This window comes from Rhinolophus sinicus, linkage group LG09 (assembly GCF_036562045.2).
Source record: "Rhinolophus sinicus isolate RSC01 linkage group LG09, ASM3656204v1, whole genome shotgun sequence".
NCBI classification, from domain to species: Eukaryota; Metazoa; Chordata; class Mammalia; order Chiroptera; family Rhinolophidae; genus Rhinolophus; species Rhinolophus sinicus.
Window position 1 is genome coordinate 66,348,948 of NC_133758.1, and position 18,829 is coordinate 66,367,776.

The window sequence follows — 18,829 nt, forward strand, 5'->3', positions numbered from 1 at the left end:
TCCCTGGAGACTATGTTAAAAGCTTGTATTTTAGTGTTTCAGTGCTCACTTTAAGTCTGGGAATTGGTTTTGCTGTTCCAGTAAAGGATTGTGCAATCAATCTGTTTTATAAGCTCCATTTGTTTGGCTTTTCTTGTAGCCTTTGAATGGTTTCGAGTCTAATGGGCCAGGCCTTCAGTACAAAGTGAGTTGGCGCCAGAAAGATGGTGATGATGAATGGACATCTGTGGTCGTGGCAAACGTATCCAAATACATTGTGTCCGGCACGCCAACCTTTGTTCCATACCTGATAAAAGTTCAGGCCCTGAACGACGTGGGGTTTGCTCCCGAGCCAGCTGCAGTCATGGGGCATTCTGGAGAAGACCGTAAGTGGCTGAGGCGGTTTCATTTATACCTTTTCCCAGCAAAATAGATGCACCAAGGTGTAAGCCAAGTCCATTTCCAGAGGTACTTAGATTGGGAGGAAGAGAGGTAGCAATTATTTTGTTCAACATTCCTGAATTTAAACAGCCTGTTATGTAGAAAATAGGTTCAGAATGTTATAGGTTGCTTTGCTACTTTTAAAAAGATATGTTATTCTTACAAAGTCAAAAGAACAAATACCAAAAATCTATTCTCAGTCTTGGATCATTCATAGAGTAGGGCTGAGGCATGTTCAAATGAGCCAAAATTATTGGACAGTGACATTCTTTTGCATGAAATTCAAAATAACATGGACACTTCTGCCCCGCTTTCTCCATCTCTCCCTAGTCCCAATGGTGGCTCCCAGGAACGTGCATGTGAACGTGCTGAACGGTACCTTAGCTGAGGTGCACTGGGACCCGGTACCTCTGAAAAGCATCCGAGGACACCTGCAAGGCTATCGGGCAAGTGAAGCGGCACCTGTCCTGTTCTTCCCTTAAGAACGGGCTGTCAGTGAATGCCAGATGCACTTCTCTTGGTCGGAGTAGACCTTGAGAGTTCATCTTGTTTATCGCCTTGTGCAGGCCACATCTAAACAACCCCAGCTAGAGCTGAATCGAAATCTCACTGCATCCAAAGTGAGAAAAAAAATGTTTTCTCCATTTTCCCACAGATAATCTAACATTTTGCCAAATAAACAATTAACAAAATGGAGAAAACTAATATTTAAAGAACTAAGGATATAACAAAATACACCTTTAAAGCAATACTAACCACACGTGTTGAATACACAAATTATCCTGAAAAAAAAGTAAACTTTTTAATAATTCAGATTATACTTTAAGATCATATAGTCCCGACTGGGTCATTCTTCTGAACGTCAATTGTCTTTGTTCTTGGGAAGCACAGAAAGACCTGTTTATGGAGATTTTTGATTGATAGGCTGTGGGTGAAAGAACTGTTTTTAAACCCAGAGAAAGTCACTGCTTTGATTTGTTAACTCTGACCCCTAGAGATCACTTCTTGCACTGCATCATGTTCAATTTTGTTTTTTCCTCTATCACTGCCAGATTCTGTACACATGTTGACTCCTTTTGAAAATGCCTTTAAACTCCTAAGAAGAATTTAAGAGGACTTAATAAACAACTATTCTGGATTTTTAACCAAAGTTAATCAACACTTTGTAATCAACACTACAATGTAATGCAAAAAAACTAACTTTTCATTAAGTGATGCAGTGTGACTTAATGAGAAATTGGAGTAGAGGGTCCATTGAGGCCCTTGATTGCCCCGTGGCTTTGGGCAAGTCACGTGGTAACCCAGAGGCTTGTCTATACGACAGGAATAATAATAATAAAAACTTCACTGTGGTTTTTAGGATTAAACAAAATGATATATTGTTCACGAAGTTGTATTAACTCTGAAAAAGTATGTAAATATTGGCCAGTAATTTTTATTTTTAGAATATTTTATATAAGACACTTAAATCTTTCTATTGTCTTTTAGAGAGAACTGTATGGGTGTCATGCTGTTGCATTTATTTCAATTATGCTCTTCCAACAAAATAGTATAGTCCAGCTTCATCACCTATTCTTAATTTAATCTTCCTCATAATTTAATGTCCCTCATTATTCTTAAATTAATTTTCCTGTGGACTTCTATATACTTCTTTTTTTAAGGCGGGCACAGCTCACAGTGGCCCATGCGGGGATCGAACCGGCAACCTTGGTGTTATCAGCACCACGCTCTAACTGAGCTGACCGGCCACCCCCTAAATAGTTTCTTGCCTCAGAATCAATATCAATCAGTTTTGTCAGTAATCTTCTAAAACACACCCAGAGAATTTTCTGAAGGGGAAAGAAACATAAAACTTTGATCTTGTTTGCTTCCTTATACATCCCTGACTTTTGTTCTTGCTGCTTCAGATTTATTATTGGAAGGCACAGAGTTCATCAAAAAGAAACAGACGCCATATGGAGAAAAAGATCCTCATTTTCCAGGGCAGCAAGACCCACGGCATGTTGCCCGGGCTGGAGCCCTTCAGCCACTACATGCTGAACGTCCGCGTGGTCAATGGGAAAGGGGAGGGCCCCGCCAGCCCCGACAAAGACTTTAACACTCCAGAAGGAGGTACGGGGTGGACGTGTCCCTGAGATCCTAACAGCACATGGCACATGCTGAGAGGCTTTGCATGACAGCCGAGCCCCCAAATCAAGTATATTCTGGTAGCCAAATGTGATTTCCCCAGAGAGGGACACAGCACCCACAAAGCTAGCCAGGTGTCAGCTCATATGTGGCCCGAGGGAGTGTGGAAAGCTTCGAATCACAAAATGCTGCCCAAAAGTCCCCTCTCTCGACTCAAAGTTTTTCTTCACACGTATTAACCCTGTCAGAAACCTTGCTAATTTGATGTTTATTTGAGTCATTAACTTCCTGACCTGAAACAAGTTATATAACTTCTGAAGTCTCAATATATAAGTCTCAATTACCACCTCTGAAAAATGTGAGAACTAAATGTGAAACTGTAAGAAAAACATCTGGAAGAGAAAATCACTCTATAAGTCGTGGTTTCCTTCTTTCTCAGTGCACACCACCTTCATAATTTATACTAAAGATGAATTGAGTTAGATGGTTGGAAGCCTTGACAAATGGGTTAGGAAGAGAACTAGAAAGTCATTGCAAGTATGGGCCACTGCCTGGGAAGAGGTAGGGAGGCCCAACTATGCACTGATGTGAAAGTGGGGGCAGGAGGAGTGTGGGCACATGGCAGCCTAGGGATGAGGGAGAGAGGGGTCGACAGAAAGAAAGATAGGGATTTGCAGAGGCACCAGAAATGGTCCTTACCTGTTTTGAATCTTGCCTCAAGCCAGGATTGAAAATGAGCCGGAACACTTCTATGGTTTCATTTGGTCTTTCGATGAAAGCAGTTCACAGACAAACCCTGTCCTGTCTCCTGGTTGAAGGGCTCATTACAGTGGCGGCTGCCCCATGGCCTCTGAGAGTCATCCTGTGTCCCAGCTCCCGTCTCCCATCTCATTACAATTCTGTTCCTCAGTCTCATTGCTCCTTAGCGGTTAAGGGACCTTTCCACTCAAGGCTTTCCCTAGTGAGACCCCACACTGTCCTTGAGATGGGTCAGGGAAAAATGTCATAGAAGAGATGAGCAGGGAATTAAAGGAAAAAGAAGAGAGGAAGGGGCATGTTCAAAGACACAAAGGTATGAAACAGCATAGCTCTTTCAGGAAACTACAAGTAGTGTAGCTTAGAATAGTGAGAAAAAAGAAGAAGGTCAGCTGGGGAGAACCCACCTCATGGATGGTCTTAAATGCTCTGGATGTTAACCTGTAAGCCAGAGGCTCTTAGCCTTGAGACTGTGGTCTCACAGGGGGTCAGAGAAGGGGTTCAAGGAGCTCCATGAAACCCCTGTTCTTGTATGCAAAATGTATGTGTTTTTCTTGGAAAAGTTTATGGCTGCCATAGATTCTCAAAGGGGTCTGTGGTCTCCAAAAGTTAGGAACCTCTTATGGGTTTGGGGAAGCTTGGAACTATGTGCCGGGACTGTTCTAGGCCCAGGCGAAGGCCACTGAGGGCCTAAAGGCTGGGGGGGAGGGGTAGCAGAGGGAAGAGAAGGAACTAGGCACAGTTGAGACGAATAAGGTGGACTGACAGGACTTCGTGTCCCCAGAGATGGTGGAACTGAGGCAGAGGGAGAAATGTAAGTCAACTCCCTGGTTTCTGGCTAGAGTGACAGAAGGGACAGGGGTGCCATGAATGGGTCTTGGGAATACGGTAGGTGACTAGAGGAGGTAAGGATCATGAGGGAGAGCTGACACCATCCATCCTCTTGAAGGCGTGCATCAAAGCATCCCAGGCGTGTCTCCTCCCTCTGGTCATTTGCCAGCCTCTGCCATAGAGAACCTGACGCCCTGCAGGCCTTTCCAGAGACAGGGCTTTGCCAACACCAGGGCTTTTGTCAGTCACCACAAGGTTCCGGGCATCTGTCAGCTCTCCGAAGAGAACTGCTGTGCACCTGGGAGGCTGGCTCATGCCCAGAGCCCAGCAGGGAGGGTGATTTGACTGTTTGGAGACAACCTGGTTTGATGCAGAAAACAGCCCTTAATAGCCCAGAACACAGCTGTTTCTACCCCAAGGTCTGGTGAGAATAATTTCCCTTAGTCACTAGTTTGCTTTTATTAAGACATCATTCATGAAACAAATTAAGCAGTCTCTTTTTAAAACATTGCTTTGGGTCCAAAGCAAAGTCTTTATGTATTTTGAGAGGATAGTTTTAATAAATCTAAATGGAAATGGTGAGAAAGAGGAAGAGAATAGCTAAACGGATACCTGTGACAGGTTTCTATTCATGTATTTTCAGCTGAGTTAGGAACAAGAATGTGTTACTAAAAACAAAAATCTTGAAGAATTATGTGAACATGGTGAAATGTGTTATTTTAATATATTTTGAAACATTCAAAACCCTTTTTATTGACTCTGTGTTCTCATTATAAGTCCCCAGTGCCCCATCTGCTTTAAAGATTGTCAATCCAACACTAGACTCCCTTACTTTGGAATGGGACCCACCGAGACACCCGAATGGCATTTTGACTGAGTACACCTTAAAATACCAGCCAAGTAAGTTATTGGGAGAAAAGAAAGGGAAAATATCACTTTAAAAGGAAAAAAAATGTTGTCTTAAAATACAAACTGGTTATTTCTTCATAGCTGTAGAATATATACGTATATGTTCAAGTGTTATTCCTAAAGGAACTTCAAATCATACTTTTTAAAGAAAAATGACATATGCTATTGAAAATTAAGTATTCTGTATAATAATCTGTATAGGAGTATGGGGTGTAGGTGGGTGCTATCGTTGGATTAGGTAGATGTTTTCTATAACTAGAAAATAGTGAGAGGGGTTCCTTTGGCACAAGGCCTCCGAAGATGAGGTTGGGTTATTTAACAATACATGATTCCACCTGCGAAAGCACAGAGATAAGAAATGCTGTTGTGATTCAACTATAAAATTCCTCTAGCTTAGAAGCCAATGGAGAATATACTTCCCCTTGGTATGCCATAGTATAGGAGCTATAAGAGGTTATCAGTTATGTCAGGCAAAAAGTGAGTAGGGTTACAAAAGTCAATGTAATCCAAATCTGGTAATTTGGGTGGACACCATTTATTTATAATAATATCCTATAGCAATTAATGGGGAATGCACTTGTTTGTTGTTTCTTCTTGACAGTTAACAGCACCCATGAATTAGGCCCTCTGATAGATTTGAAAATTCCTGCCAACAAGACACGATGGACTTTAAAAAATTTAAATTTCAGCACTCGGTATAAGTTTTATTTCTATGCACAAACTTCAGCAGGATCAGGAAGTCAAATAACAGAAGAAGCAGTGACAACTGTGGATGAAGGTAAGATGGGTATGTATAAAATCCACAAAACTATAAGTCTTATGAAACAAACATCTTTAACTTAAATTTATGCTTTCTCTGTCCTTCTTACCATAGAGTATCCATCTTCCCCAATTAATACAAACACTTATTTGTCATTCCTCATTCTGATAGATATAAAATCAGTTATTTCGTTCATTTTAGAATAAGGTTGATATTTGTTTTCCAAGTCCATAAAAATTTTTAAACTTAAATTAAAACACTGATGTGAGAGTGGGAAATTATATTTTACCACACTTAAATTCGAATTTCAAGACAATGTTTTTTTCCTGTCTACAACTTTACATATATACATACACACACATATACACATACATATTCGTATACATGTAATACACATATAGATGCACACACATACATATATACAAATAAATATATCTAAATCTAGCTCTAGTCTTGATTCACCAGAAAATAATTTGCTAGTCCACATACTGATTTAGGTTTTCTAGCAACAAAATTAAAACAGTTATTAAATCATGCACTTATTTTGTGTTTGGGCATGGGATTTCATAATTTGGTATGCCATCTGGTACAGAGATAGCAAAATAGCCCCATTAAAGTATGTAGAAAAAAATTAACACTTCTTTTCATACTTTTAAAAATTATTTTGAAAAGCTTTAGATTCAGTGAAATGATCAAAAGTATTGTAAAAGATTTTGCTTTTGCATGTCTCTAAACTGTAGCATTGCTTAAGGATATTTGGTTATTTTCCATAGCATAAGAAATTGACATTTCTACCCCAAAATTGGTTTGAAATATCCTCAGCCTTTGTACATAATAGGCAAGTGTGAATAAAGTACCTTAAGTAATGTGCAGATTTGATTACTGGGTAAGTTTGGGGACACTAACATATCTTTGTCCCCTGTACCTGATATGGTATACGTCATTCTTCTTGCATGCTTTAGCATTTTAATAAGTGTTTTTATGTAGCTTTACATGCTCATGGGTGTGTTACATCTAACTATATAGTGTCCTATTTCTGTTTCCCTTCATTAAAGCTGGTATTCTTCCACCTGATGTAGGTGCAGGCAAAGGTAACCTAATTCATCTGCATGACTTGATACCTGTGTGAAATTTGCAATGTTAACGTGGGGAAGTGCAGCATGGGTTAAAACACAAAATAAAATGAGCTTTGAAACACCAAAATAAAGAAGATCTTGAAAAATCTTGGCTTTAAAATTAATATCTAGTCTGGTTTTACAAATAGAAAGCCACACATTGAATTCTTATAAGACTTTTTCTCAAGACTTATCCATGGAACAAATCCTGATCTTAGCTTTTAATTATATGACTGTGGCTGGATCAGACAGGACCAGACTGTGGATTTGTCACAGATCCTCTCTATGGCCATACCACATATTAAAGGTTCAGAAATATTAGTCCTGTGATGAAAACAGCCTACAAATCAGATCCGCTGAGCTTTCCGTTCTGCTGGTTTAGCTGTACTCCTCAATAGACACAGTGTACACTTTGCTGACATCACACAACACTGTCCACTGGAAACTGCAGATTCGCACTGCCCTCTAACTGGCCCGGGACTCAAATCTCCCCAGCAGGATCCCCCATGAGCAAGGCTTCCAGTCCGCCTGCACGCTCTCGTCAGTTGTGTCTACTCATCCTGTCTTCGCCAAACTGCCAGTCTCCTCCTCCTGGGTAGTAGCTATCACAGTGGGTTCCTTTTGTTCTCCTTTGTTTCTCACAGCTCTCTGAGTGAGAAGATTTGCTGAGAAAATGATACTTGGATAAGGTGTAATATGTCTTCCACCTGAGGCAATCCCAAAGATCACCCAATCTTTGACCCTTGGCTCTTGGTTGATCTGTTAGCTTTTTAGAGAACAGCAGAGTCCCTGCCACAGGATACTGTATTCATGTACAGTACCCCTGGCCAAGGGTTTTTCTTGGGCTTTGACAGGCTAAATGAGTACAAATAGGAATAAAGAAAAAGACCAAGAGAAAAAAGTGCTTTGCCCTAAGTTATTCAAATCTGCTGAGCTTAGGCCTGATATATATGTACATATATATATGGGGGGGGGTCAAGAAAATGTATACACATGACTTGTATTCATCTTTTGTTGGTATATATTATTCCATTTTTAATACAGTTTCTTCCTTTCTTAAAATGTGCATACATTTTTTGGCACTATATATATCACATATATACTATTTGATATATGATATATCTATCATATCTATATGATAAAGATATCTTATCTATATATCATATCTATATGATATATATGTGTTCTATTTTCTTAGGAATCTGCTTATATTCAGAGTCTTTGTAAACTATAAAATGTAGATCAGGTAGATTTTGGAGTAAATGAATAAGAACTGTAGCCATTTTAAACCATCTTAATGTTATGTTTGTGTTATTAGACTTGAAAGAACAAAGTTCTAAAAATTCAAAGTTTCCACAATATTGTAGAAAGATGTAAACCTATCTTTATATATATATATGTTTGTTTCTCAGGATAATTCGATATCAGTTAAAATCCTTGGTTGTTTTACAATAGTTTATTGCCGTGTTCCCCTTGTAACCTTTCATGGAAGCATTCTAGAGAAAACCTGGCCTCTTTCCCTGTGTCACTGCCACTCTGCAGTCAGTAGCAGGGAAATGGTGTGACCACAACACTTCCCGGGAACGAGTCTGAGTTTGCCATTGACTTGTCATGTTAGAAGAGGACGTGCAGTGCACTGGGGGAAAAACATCACCTGCTAATTTAAATTAATTAAAGTCTTTATTAAAATTGTTTAGGTTTTATCATTTAATGTTACTAAATTGAATTGTGAATTACTTGATTATAGAGAGAAGTAAAAATGGAGTTTCAGAAAGTTCTTGAAGCCCCCAGCATTGAAATTTGATGGATCTCAAATAAGAGAAATAATATTTAAATGTTAAAAGAAAGCTCAATCTATCTTTATTTTTATATTGTTTCTTTTAACAATGCACCAGAAATTAAACACTGCTTGCATAAAATGATGACATTTTACTGATGAGACTTTAAGCTGCTCAAGAACAATGGGTTATGCTGGGTTTTCCTTCCTTAAAAATATTTGTTTTTTCAGTCTAAGAATGAGTTCTGTCCTCTTCTTTATTTTTCTTCTCCAGGTGGAGTTTACAGGGGAGAAAAATAAAAGTGCTCCACAATGTTTCCAAATTTATATACATATATGTATCAAGTATGTATGTATATATATGTATATATATATCAAGTATATATAAAGCATTATATACATATTTTATATATACTTGTATTATATATTTATATATTATATTATATAATATGTATTATATTTTAATTTAAAACAACATGAATAAATAAGAGATGAATCATTGAGAGGAAACGTGTGATATCCTTAGCTATAGAAGCATCAGCCTCTAGTGATTTTTATTCACTTCTGATCGAAGAGGGGAAAAGAGATGCATCTGAGTTTACATTTTTAAATTTTCTTACAGATTTTAGGAGATGTTAATGAAACCCAAAGTTACAAATTTATAATTACAAAAGAATTATTTAAACCACAAAGTAGAAGCCAGGCTAATTCAATTAGCTGTGTTATACCATACTTTCCTTTTTCCTTACCACTGTCCTCAATTTGAGTATGAAAATACTGAGATCTTCAGGAGTCATATATTTTGATCCATATCCTGTTTGTTTTTAGTATCTTTGTAAAAATTGTAGTTGTTTGGCTGCATTTGTTCAATTTCTGTGTCCTTTTAAATAGTTTTGGGTCTGGGATTCTAGGAAATAGATCTGTGAAGGCATCTATAAAAATGAACCAAAAACACGCAGATAATGGATTTGAGCTTTGGTCTCAGTATTGCTGATGGACGGACATGGCTTTAGCCATAGCTTTTACTTTCTTGCCCTTGGGATCAGTTATCAGAACACTTTTGTGATGTGGGTATAGGAACAGGGAGAAACTAAATGACAAGTCGGGAACTGAACCTGGTTCTTGACCTGATTAGAGGTTGCCTGTGGTCTGAGCAGAGGAGGGCGCTGCGGAGCTGTGAATCCTGTCTGTGGTCAGACTCGCACTGTGTAAATAACCAGATCAGGTCCCAGTACCACCAGTAAGGTCAAGAATCAGGAAAAGCTAAAGAACCAGTAAAAAACAATCAAGTTTAACGTTCACAACTTTATTTGACCTGAACAAAACAAAAAAGACTGTATATGATAGAAGGTTCCATCGGTTCAACAGCTCATGTCTACCTGGCCTGTAGAATGCACCAGCCTTTTTTAATACACTGAGTGTCTAGATGGTAAGCCAGACCCTGGCTTGGATATGCTTAAAATCTGTCAGGTAAGACCAACATACAAAAAAGACTAAAAATAGATATCAAACTATTAATTTAACAAAATATTATATGAGCATAGGGGAGTGAACAATTTACTTTGCCAAACAGGATCAGGAAAAACTTCACAAAGAAAGTAATATTGAACTGGGCCTTGAAGGACAAATAGAATTTTGGCAGATGAGCCGGGGTAGGAGTGTGTAAATTCTTGGTAAGATAATAAGCCAAGGCATGGGGTTTGAAAACCCACAGGACGTTGGGTTATACCCAGCAGTCCCATTTGGCAGAAAGGTGGAGTGCATGGAAAAAGAGAATCTGAGATGTGACTGGAGAGATAGGTGAAACCCCATGTGAACGATCGTTAATGGTCATGCATCCCTGGCTAAGGAATTTGTCTTTACCTGTAGACAGAGGTGAGCCAGCCACATTTTAAACAGGAAAATGACGAGATCAGACACAGAGTTTAGAAGCTAACATGTGGTAACTATAGTGGTGTGATCTACAAAGAAAGACAGCAGGGAGAGAGACCAGAGACAGACCGCCGAGAAAGCCCAGCTGAGAAATGAAACACGTGCGTGCCAGGAAACATGGCCTGCATATCACAGGTGCTCAGTGAGGATTTGTTCAGTGAGAAAGTGGATCAGTGCAGAGTTAGAATTCTCTAGTAACCATGGCCAAACAGCATAACCTCAGGAAATTCTGTTATCTTCTCTGGGTCTCTTTAAGAATAAGCTAATTGGCTTCTGGTGGAAGTATCTCACTATGGTTCTGCCTCCAACATCTTCCATAATTACACCAAGACTAAATTCCTCAGTTCCAAGATTCCAAAATTTGTTAAAGAAAATTAATGTTTTATCTAGGTTTTTTGCCATTGGTATTTTACACACGTGTTCATATTTACTGTCTCTGTTTATTGCTCATATTCCTCTCATTATTCCTTTAGGTGGGAAATCTCAGACAATTGAAATAAATGATTAAGTCCATAGAAGGACTCTACATCATTCAGGAGCCACTTTTGGTCTCTGCTGTTTCCCACCCTTCACAGAGGGGCACACAATATACACATACCTCAGAGATCAAGTACATTATTTAATTTTTAAAATGTACTTCTCTTTTTGATCCTAAGAAATATTACTTCATCATATTTGTTTTAGTAGAGGCCTTTAGCTTCTAAATTATATAACATAATTTGGAATTTAATTTTAGAGTCTGAGTAAACCTTCTGGCTTACTGTCCTAGGGTGTTTTCCCTGGAATAATAAATTGACCTTACAATTTTTAACTACCCAAGTTAATATATCTGTAAATATGTAATTTTTAGTTTAGGCTATTACTGATGCAATTGTCAGGCTCAGATAGCCAAATAACATCTTTTAATGACATTAGCTGTCGTCTTTACTCAGTAGCAAATATATAGCATCATATGATTGCCCTAATATAGTTATTTTAAGAAGCTATTTAGATTTTACACTATGACTTTTCAGAGCATGATGTGCAATGAACACTTAGCAGGTAAGATCATTTTGCCCTCTGGGATGCGTCAAGTGAAGTAGCTCTTATTCCTTTTATTTCTTTTTTCATAACTCCTGATAAAAGCGTGTTTGGCAATTCTTTTTGCAGCTTCTCTTCCAGCAGGCTCTAACCATCCACCACTCTCCACAGCAGGTGTTCCTCCCCCGGGGTCCCTGAACTCCCCAGAGGCAGATTCTTAAAGAAGTTTGGGAGGTAGATCAAAGCCACTATTCCAAGGAGCATCTTTCTCACCCCAACACAAATTCTTTAAAGCCCCACATCGACATGACAAATAGAACTGAAAAGCAACCACCGAGTATTGGGTTTCACCTGGCAGTTTCTGACATCCTGTGACCTCTGCCCCCAGCATTGCTCAGCAGCCCCCTTACCCCACCATAGATCAGTAAATGAAGACTCTGATGTTTCCTGAGACTATATCTAAAGGACTACAGTTCACGTTATTCACGACCCATATAATAGAACTCATAACTTTTAACATTGTGCATCATCATTTCTGATTAGTGATTTACTTCCTGATGCTGTAGTTTCATAAATGAAAAGCTTGCCTGTTATGAAAGTGAAGTATGAGCAAACCCTACATTCAGCGGTAAATTCTAGTCTAATTGTATTTGCACAATTTCAGAGTACTGAAACTCATTTTATATTTGTGTGCATGGTGCTGCAATTTGATTGTTTGTTTGTTTTACTTTTCTATTGTGTATGGATTTCAAGCAGTAAATCCCAGGATCAGCAAACTTACTGCTACAGCTGCTAAGACCTGTGCCAATGTTAGTTGGGAGTACAAAGGACCAGAGTATGTGAACCTTTATGTTGAATATGGGGTAGCTGGCAGTAAGAAACAACTTCATTACTGGCTTTTAATTTCGGCGATAAATTTTAAAAGATTAAGAACATTTTTAAGGATTTACTACGGATCATCTTGAAAAATAACTTGATCCAATTAGATGAATCGGATTTATCTGAAAAAATGAATAGTGAACCATCAACCTACATAACTAAGAATCTCTTTTTGTCCTGTTATTAAAAACAAGGGACATAAGTTACACTGCATGTTATTTTCATTTATGGTACTTGAAACTGTTCTATGCCCACAACACGTGAGCATGAGTAATAATGTTTGTCAGTACAGTGGGAAAAAAGAAGAGTTTGTTCAAATTAGACCTTGCAGTAGCAGAAGCAAACTGACATAAAAGGAGTCCTTTTGCCAATACTGCACAACAGAATTTTGTCAGAAATTGCAGAAAATTAACACTTCTATTTCAGTGTTTAATGTATTCCCAAGTCAGGCCCTCCACTTATATGCTGGCCACTGCTACCAGGAGATGGGGCAGCTTTAATTTCCAGCAGTTTAGGAAAACCCAGAGCCTCTCCTTCCAGTGCTCTCTGCAGAACGTAAGCTGGGTGGCCAAGGAATGTTTGTAACAAAACGTTAAATGTAGTCCAACCTTCTGTTTAGGCTTTTATCATACAAATAAATATTTTTAGAAATAACTATTCTTTTAGGAAAACCAGTACTCGGGAAAGGTTGAATCTATATCTTGGACAAACTTGAAAGCATTTAAGTTTACCAAAAGATTCATCTTGTGAGTCCTAAAACCAATTCTTTCCATAATTCACTTAAACTATTTTAATGTGTAACAGTTCTTTTTATAAACATCAATAAAGAAACCCAATAGTTTTATAAGACAAGGTACAGATAAAGAAGTGTCCTTGGTATTAAAAAGGAAGATTTAATACAATGGGAATATATACAATTAATATGCAGTCTGAATATCCAGTCAATTGATTTATTTGACATGACCTAAAATGATAAACCTAAACATCCGAGATTTTGTCTTTAGCTTATAAAGAATTTTCCTTTCTTGAAGCATTAAGTGACTTCTAGCCCCTTAAAATATTACAATTTATTGTTTTTGCAAAATTTCCATAGGCAAAGAAGAATGGAGGAAAGAAATTGTAAATGGTTCTCGGGGCTTCTTTGGGTTAAAGGGTTTAATACCAGGAACAGCATACAAAGTTCGGATCGGTGCTGAGGGGGACTCTGGTTTTGAGTTCAGAGGATGTGTCTGAGACCAGCCCAGGGGAGGCACACAGCACCACTTCTGGCTCCTGTCAGAGGTGAAGCCCCCACCAAGCACTCTAGTTGGAGATGGAGACAGAGGAGGGGGCTATGAATGTCTTCTATGGGGCGCAGTTGAGTTGGGAGTTTGGGTGTTAATAGTCTTTGGCGCTTTATACCAAATGAATTGCAGAATTGAGCAAATCATCTTCTGATCACATTATTGCCAAAAACCATTACAAAAACCGAGCTAAATATGATTCTTAACTTACATTAGTTAGGTGATTCAATTTTTGACATCATTTACATGTATAAACTTTCCCTCGAAGTTAGAATGGAATTTTTGAAATGCTTTGATAAAGTCATAATATTTTATGTCAAAATGAACAATTAACCCAGCAGAACTCTGCAGTTTGGTGAGGTGACTGATGTAAATGTTATGAAATTTGTATACAACAAGAAATTGTTCATTTCATGTATTTCATCATCATACCATATTTGCCTGTATATATTTTAGTTATTTGAACATTATCAAAACACATAAGTAATCATTAAAGTTTCTAAAATAAAGAAAAATGTTCATGTAAGAGTCAAGAATATTCACATTTATTCACAAGATGGAAAACAATCCCTGCTTACTTAAATTTAAAGAAACGTTGTGTGGTATGTGTCCATTTTGTGATACATACATGCAAGTTATGTTCAGTCATTTCATGCATTCTTGAGGAAATGTTGCATTTCTTGTAGAACCCATAGGCAGAATATATTTTTGTGTGACTTTTATTACCCGAGCATTATGATTTTTAAATCCATTTCTTATAATTTAGAGAATATACAATTATGAATGGTTTTTAAAAAGATAGAAACCAAAGGTAGTAGTTGATAACTTATTAAACTACATTTTAAACTATTCATGTGCTAAAATCATAATATACAAAGAAAAAAACATTTTTTCTGTTATTCTGTTCCTTCTAGTTTCCTATCCACTGTGTACAGAGTTCTAGGAAAATACTGTATTAAACTTAAAAGAGGACTATCAATTCAGTGTGACAACGTGTTTGTTGTTACCGATAGGTTTTCATTTCAAAATACTGAAAGCTCAAGTAGACAATCTGTCCATTTACAGCTAGAATGCTAGTAATAATAATGACACTAGCATTTATTTTTATTTTTTTATTAAATTTATTGGGGTAACATTGGTTGGTTAGTAAAATTATATAGGTTTCATGTGTACATTTATATAAAACATCATCTATGTATTGCACTGTGTTCACTACCCAGAGTCAGTTCTCCTTCCATCACCATATATATTGACCCCTTTACCCTTATCTACCATCCCCCCTCCCTTCTTACCCTCTGGTAACCACTAAATTGTTGTCTGTGTCTATGAGTTTTGTTTGTTTGTTTGTCTTGTTCATCCGTTGCTGTCAGTTTTACATCCTACATATGAGTGAAGTCGTATGGTTCTTAACTTCTTCTGTCAGCTCTAATCTATACCAGGCGAATGGTTTTCATGGCTTTTCTCATTTAGTCCTTACAACAATCCTATGAAGTGGGCAGTGTTATTACCCACTTATGCATCATGTCAATGACGGAATGAGAGGGGGAGTACCTGCCTTCACCCAGCTAGAACGTGGGAGAGCTGGGGTTAGAGGCTTAGCCTTCCAACACTGGAGGAGAGGCTCTCATTACACCCCCCCTACGAGGTCACAGAGGCCCACACCTGAGGGGAACAGGTGGTCTCAGAAATGACTGCTCAGTCTTTCCAGCTATCATGGACCCCTAATGGCTCCAGTGCACTCCCATCTTGAAGGTCTAGCTAGAATTAGGTTCCACCCACAAAAATCAAAGTACGGCGTTTTTTTGTTTGTTTGTTTGTTTGTTTTTTGTCCTTTTATAGGACAGAAGGCAAACCCTTTAGAAAAATTTTCTTCAGTGTTGCTATACCTACAATTCCAGCTGCAGCTGACAGGTAGTTCAAGGTGAGCACTCATAATGGGTGGGCCATTCTTGTGTGCCAGCAATGGAGAAATAGGACAAGGCCACAACCAGTTATTGTCACCTGTTACCTTTAACTATTAAAAAGAATAAATATTGATTAAACCCTAGTGACCTTAGTTAACATATTACCTCTAGGAGTTGTTAATCCAACTCCCTTGTTCTCCCAGTTTCGTTGCTCTATCCTGTAGGTCTTCTGGATGAACTCCAGTGCGAATGAAAGCCTTCTACTGCTTTTGCTTCTCTCCTCCACGCTAGGTTGTGAGATGTGAATGTCAGCACTGGACATGGAGGCATACCACTCTGGCCAATGTTTTAACTTTCTGCATCAATGAGCTACTTCTCTGAGAGTTATGCTAATTTTAGTAACCTAGACTCAACTTTTATCTACGCTTGGCTCATGAATCTTCTTAACATGACACCATCTCTGCCTTGGTAGTCTGGATCTTTAAGATGTATTTCTTAATTTTTTCCTATGGCATAAACTGAAAAACAAATCAAACAAGACTCCTTGCTTTCTCACCTCTTTCCCTCAACTACCTGGTCTGTTCTCTCTGATCACAAAGGATTTAAAGCAGATTTGTTTTTTCTGAGCCCTGTCAGCTGCCTCCAAACTTTGGCCAAGGAAAGTTTTTCCCCTTTCTATTTCTAACTATTTTTAAAGAAACAGGACATTTTTATATACAATGGCTTTTCTACAAATAAGCCATTTATCTCACTGTCTCTTCCTTGTTTATTTTATTATTCTAAGTACTCAAGAGCATTTTCCTAGATACCTACTACTCCAAAGCACAGACTATCCATGAGACAACAAGCAATGCGATAGCAGAAGACAGTTGTTAAAACTAATTTCCAGGAAACAAAGCAAATTTCATTCTTCTGGCTTATTTTTTTTTAATTTTTATTGGGGAATATTAGGGAACAGTGTGCTTTTCCAGGACCCATCAGCTCCAAATCAAGTTGTTTTTTTTCAATCTAGTTGTGTGTGGGAGGGTGCAGCTCACTGTCCCATGTGGGAATCGAACCGGCGACCTTGGTGTTATGAGCACTGTGCTCTAACCACTGAGCAAACTGGCTGCCCCTTCTGGCTTATTTACTTTTTGCATATTTTTTATATTTGTCTACTTGCTTAATTTATTGTTTTATGGATTACTCAAGTAGCATATGAATATAATTTTATTATAAAAGTTTTAGATAAATTGGAAGTCCTCGTTCCCTCTTCCACCCAATCCTACTAATACCCACCCATTGAAAATCAGATTCAACAAGAAAAGCCCCACAGGCTTCACTCTGTGTATGTGTGTGTGTGTGATGCACAATGGTGGCCTTGACTTGGGTTTGTATATACATCTGTAGTTAAGATGATTTTAGAGTTTCTTGGGAAGACTTGAAGCTTTTATAGTCATTCTGGGCTTTAGATCTCTTCTTAGATGGTGGGGAGTCAATAGAAGTTATTTTCACTTACATAATTTTTGTTTTAACCTCTAGTGCACTTGTGTGTGTTTTGTATGTGTGTGTGTATGCACACACATTCACCTGTTAATATTCTATCTGCCTAATCTTAAATAATGGGGTAGTGAAATAATTTGATACCTTTTTCTTTAGACATACAGGTAAAAATTCAAAGTCAGTATGGATGTTCCTTTATCAACTGTCAAAGAAACATTTCCACTTTTTGCATAGTAGTTGCAAGCTTCCAGTGGACAGTTCAATTTTGACAGTCACCATCTTTATAAGACAACATCAGTGCTAGTTTTTCAGTATCTTATTGCATTTTGCCCTTATCAGTTGCATTTAATTTGAGAAAAAAATGTAAACACAGACAGTATTTATGGCAAAGCTGTAAACCATTAAGCATACTAAAAACAAGAACTGAGCTTCTATCAAATGCTCAGTAGACTTACACCAGTTGGTTCTTGGTTGTTTTCAAGAAATAGCGCACAAAGGCCATGTGAGAATTGACAGAACTATATTGCCAAAGAGTACGTAATGATGGACTTTTAAAATATTTTCACCTGTCTCAGAATGGAAAGTCCCTATAATATTTTATTCTATGTAAACCCTTCAACAGACCTGATGTCTGGACATGTTTTCAGGAGTGCATTATAGCTGTAGCATAATGGCTACTACGACCATGTACCTGGGCGTCAGGCAGATTGGGTCAGAATCCAGCTCCTGGGCAAGTTCTTTCCCCTCTCTGGGCATGGATTTATTCTTCATGCTCACCTCAAAGGGTTGTTGTGAAGATTAAATGAGGCTTTGCTCCCAGCACACAGTACGAGTTTCAGTATGTAAGCTCTCATTATGACTGGCTGCACCTTCATCATCATCATCATCACGATTACGGTGCATGTGTGGCTTCAGTGTATCGACTTACGATACAACTCAGAACCCCTCTAACCAATGAAGCACAAGGGACTATTGGGGAAAGGCTGCTGGCATTTGGTTTGTATTCCAGATAATGTATTGCCCTTCTCATTTTATTTCTTAAACACATATCCACATATTTTTCACATTTCTCTTCACACTTGATTTTAAGCATTTCATTTTTTTCCCTATACTTTGTGGGGAGGGAGGGGAAGGCAATGAAGTGCTATTTTTGCACATGTATCAGAACCTGGGATACAGGTAGCCATGCTTATTTCTGCATCCAGAGATCACATACACCTAACCCAACAACGTTAAATATATTCAGAAGAAATTTAGTCAAATTAAAAGTATGGCATAGGCATGCTTATGAATCAAAAGAAGAAAATCTTTTATCTTGATTATGGTCAAAAAAGAGAAAATAAAAGCCTTTAAAAAAAAAAAGATTCATACCAGTTTATTTAAACAAATTCTCATGGGCATGTCTGAATAGTCATTGATGCTGCACTTTGTCCCATTTGATTGACACTTTTGAATAATACTAGAAATGATAATTATTCTATGTTTTTCTTAGGAGATTTGCACACTGACTGATTGAAAAAGGGGCCTCACATTTATTGACTCAAACAGAACAGATGAAGACTTAAAGAATATGTATACATGTAAATGAGTATTTTCTCTTTAAACTGGTCCCTTGTTCTAATAGTGATGCCACT

At 38.0% G+C, this 18,829-nt stretch overlaps 1 protein-coding gene across 31 annotated transcripts in view; it reads left to right on the forward strand.

The window, feature by feature from the left end:
- The window catches only part of NRCAM (neuronal cell adhesion molecule), a 299,432-nt gene that overhangs the window by 268,468 nt on the left and 12,135 nt on the right, over nt 1-18,829 (forward strand). For 10 of the 31 annotated variants that reach the window (XM_074340564.1, XM_074340545.1, XM_074340544.1 and 7 more), the window contains 6 exons: nt 140-365; nt 751-866; nt 2,328-2,532; nt 4,912-5,034; nt 5,645-5,830; nt 6,859-6,894. In XM_074340564.1, the coding sequence (XP_074196665.1) occupies nt 140-365; nt 751-866; nt 2,328-2,532; nt 4,912-5,034; nt 5,645-5,830; nt 6,859-6,894 (892 nt within the window). The remainder of the gene's footprint in view (nt 1-139; nt 366-750; nt 867-2,327; nt 2,533-4,911; nt 5,035-5,644; nt 5,831-6,858; nt 6,895-18,829) is intronic. The other 21 variants (XM_074340572.1, XM_074340574.1, XM_074340573.1 and 18 more) reach the window with 3 other exon arrangements.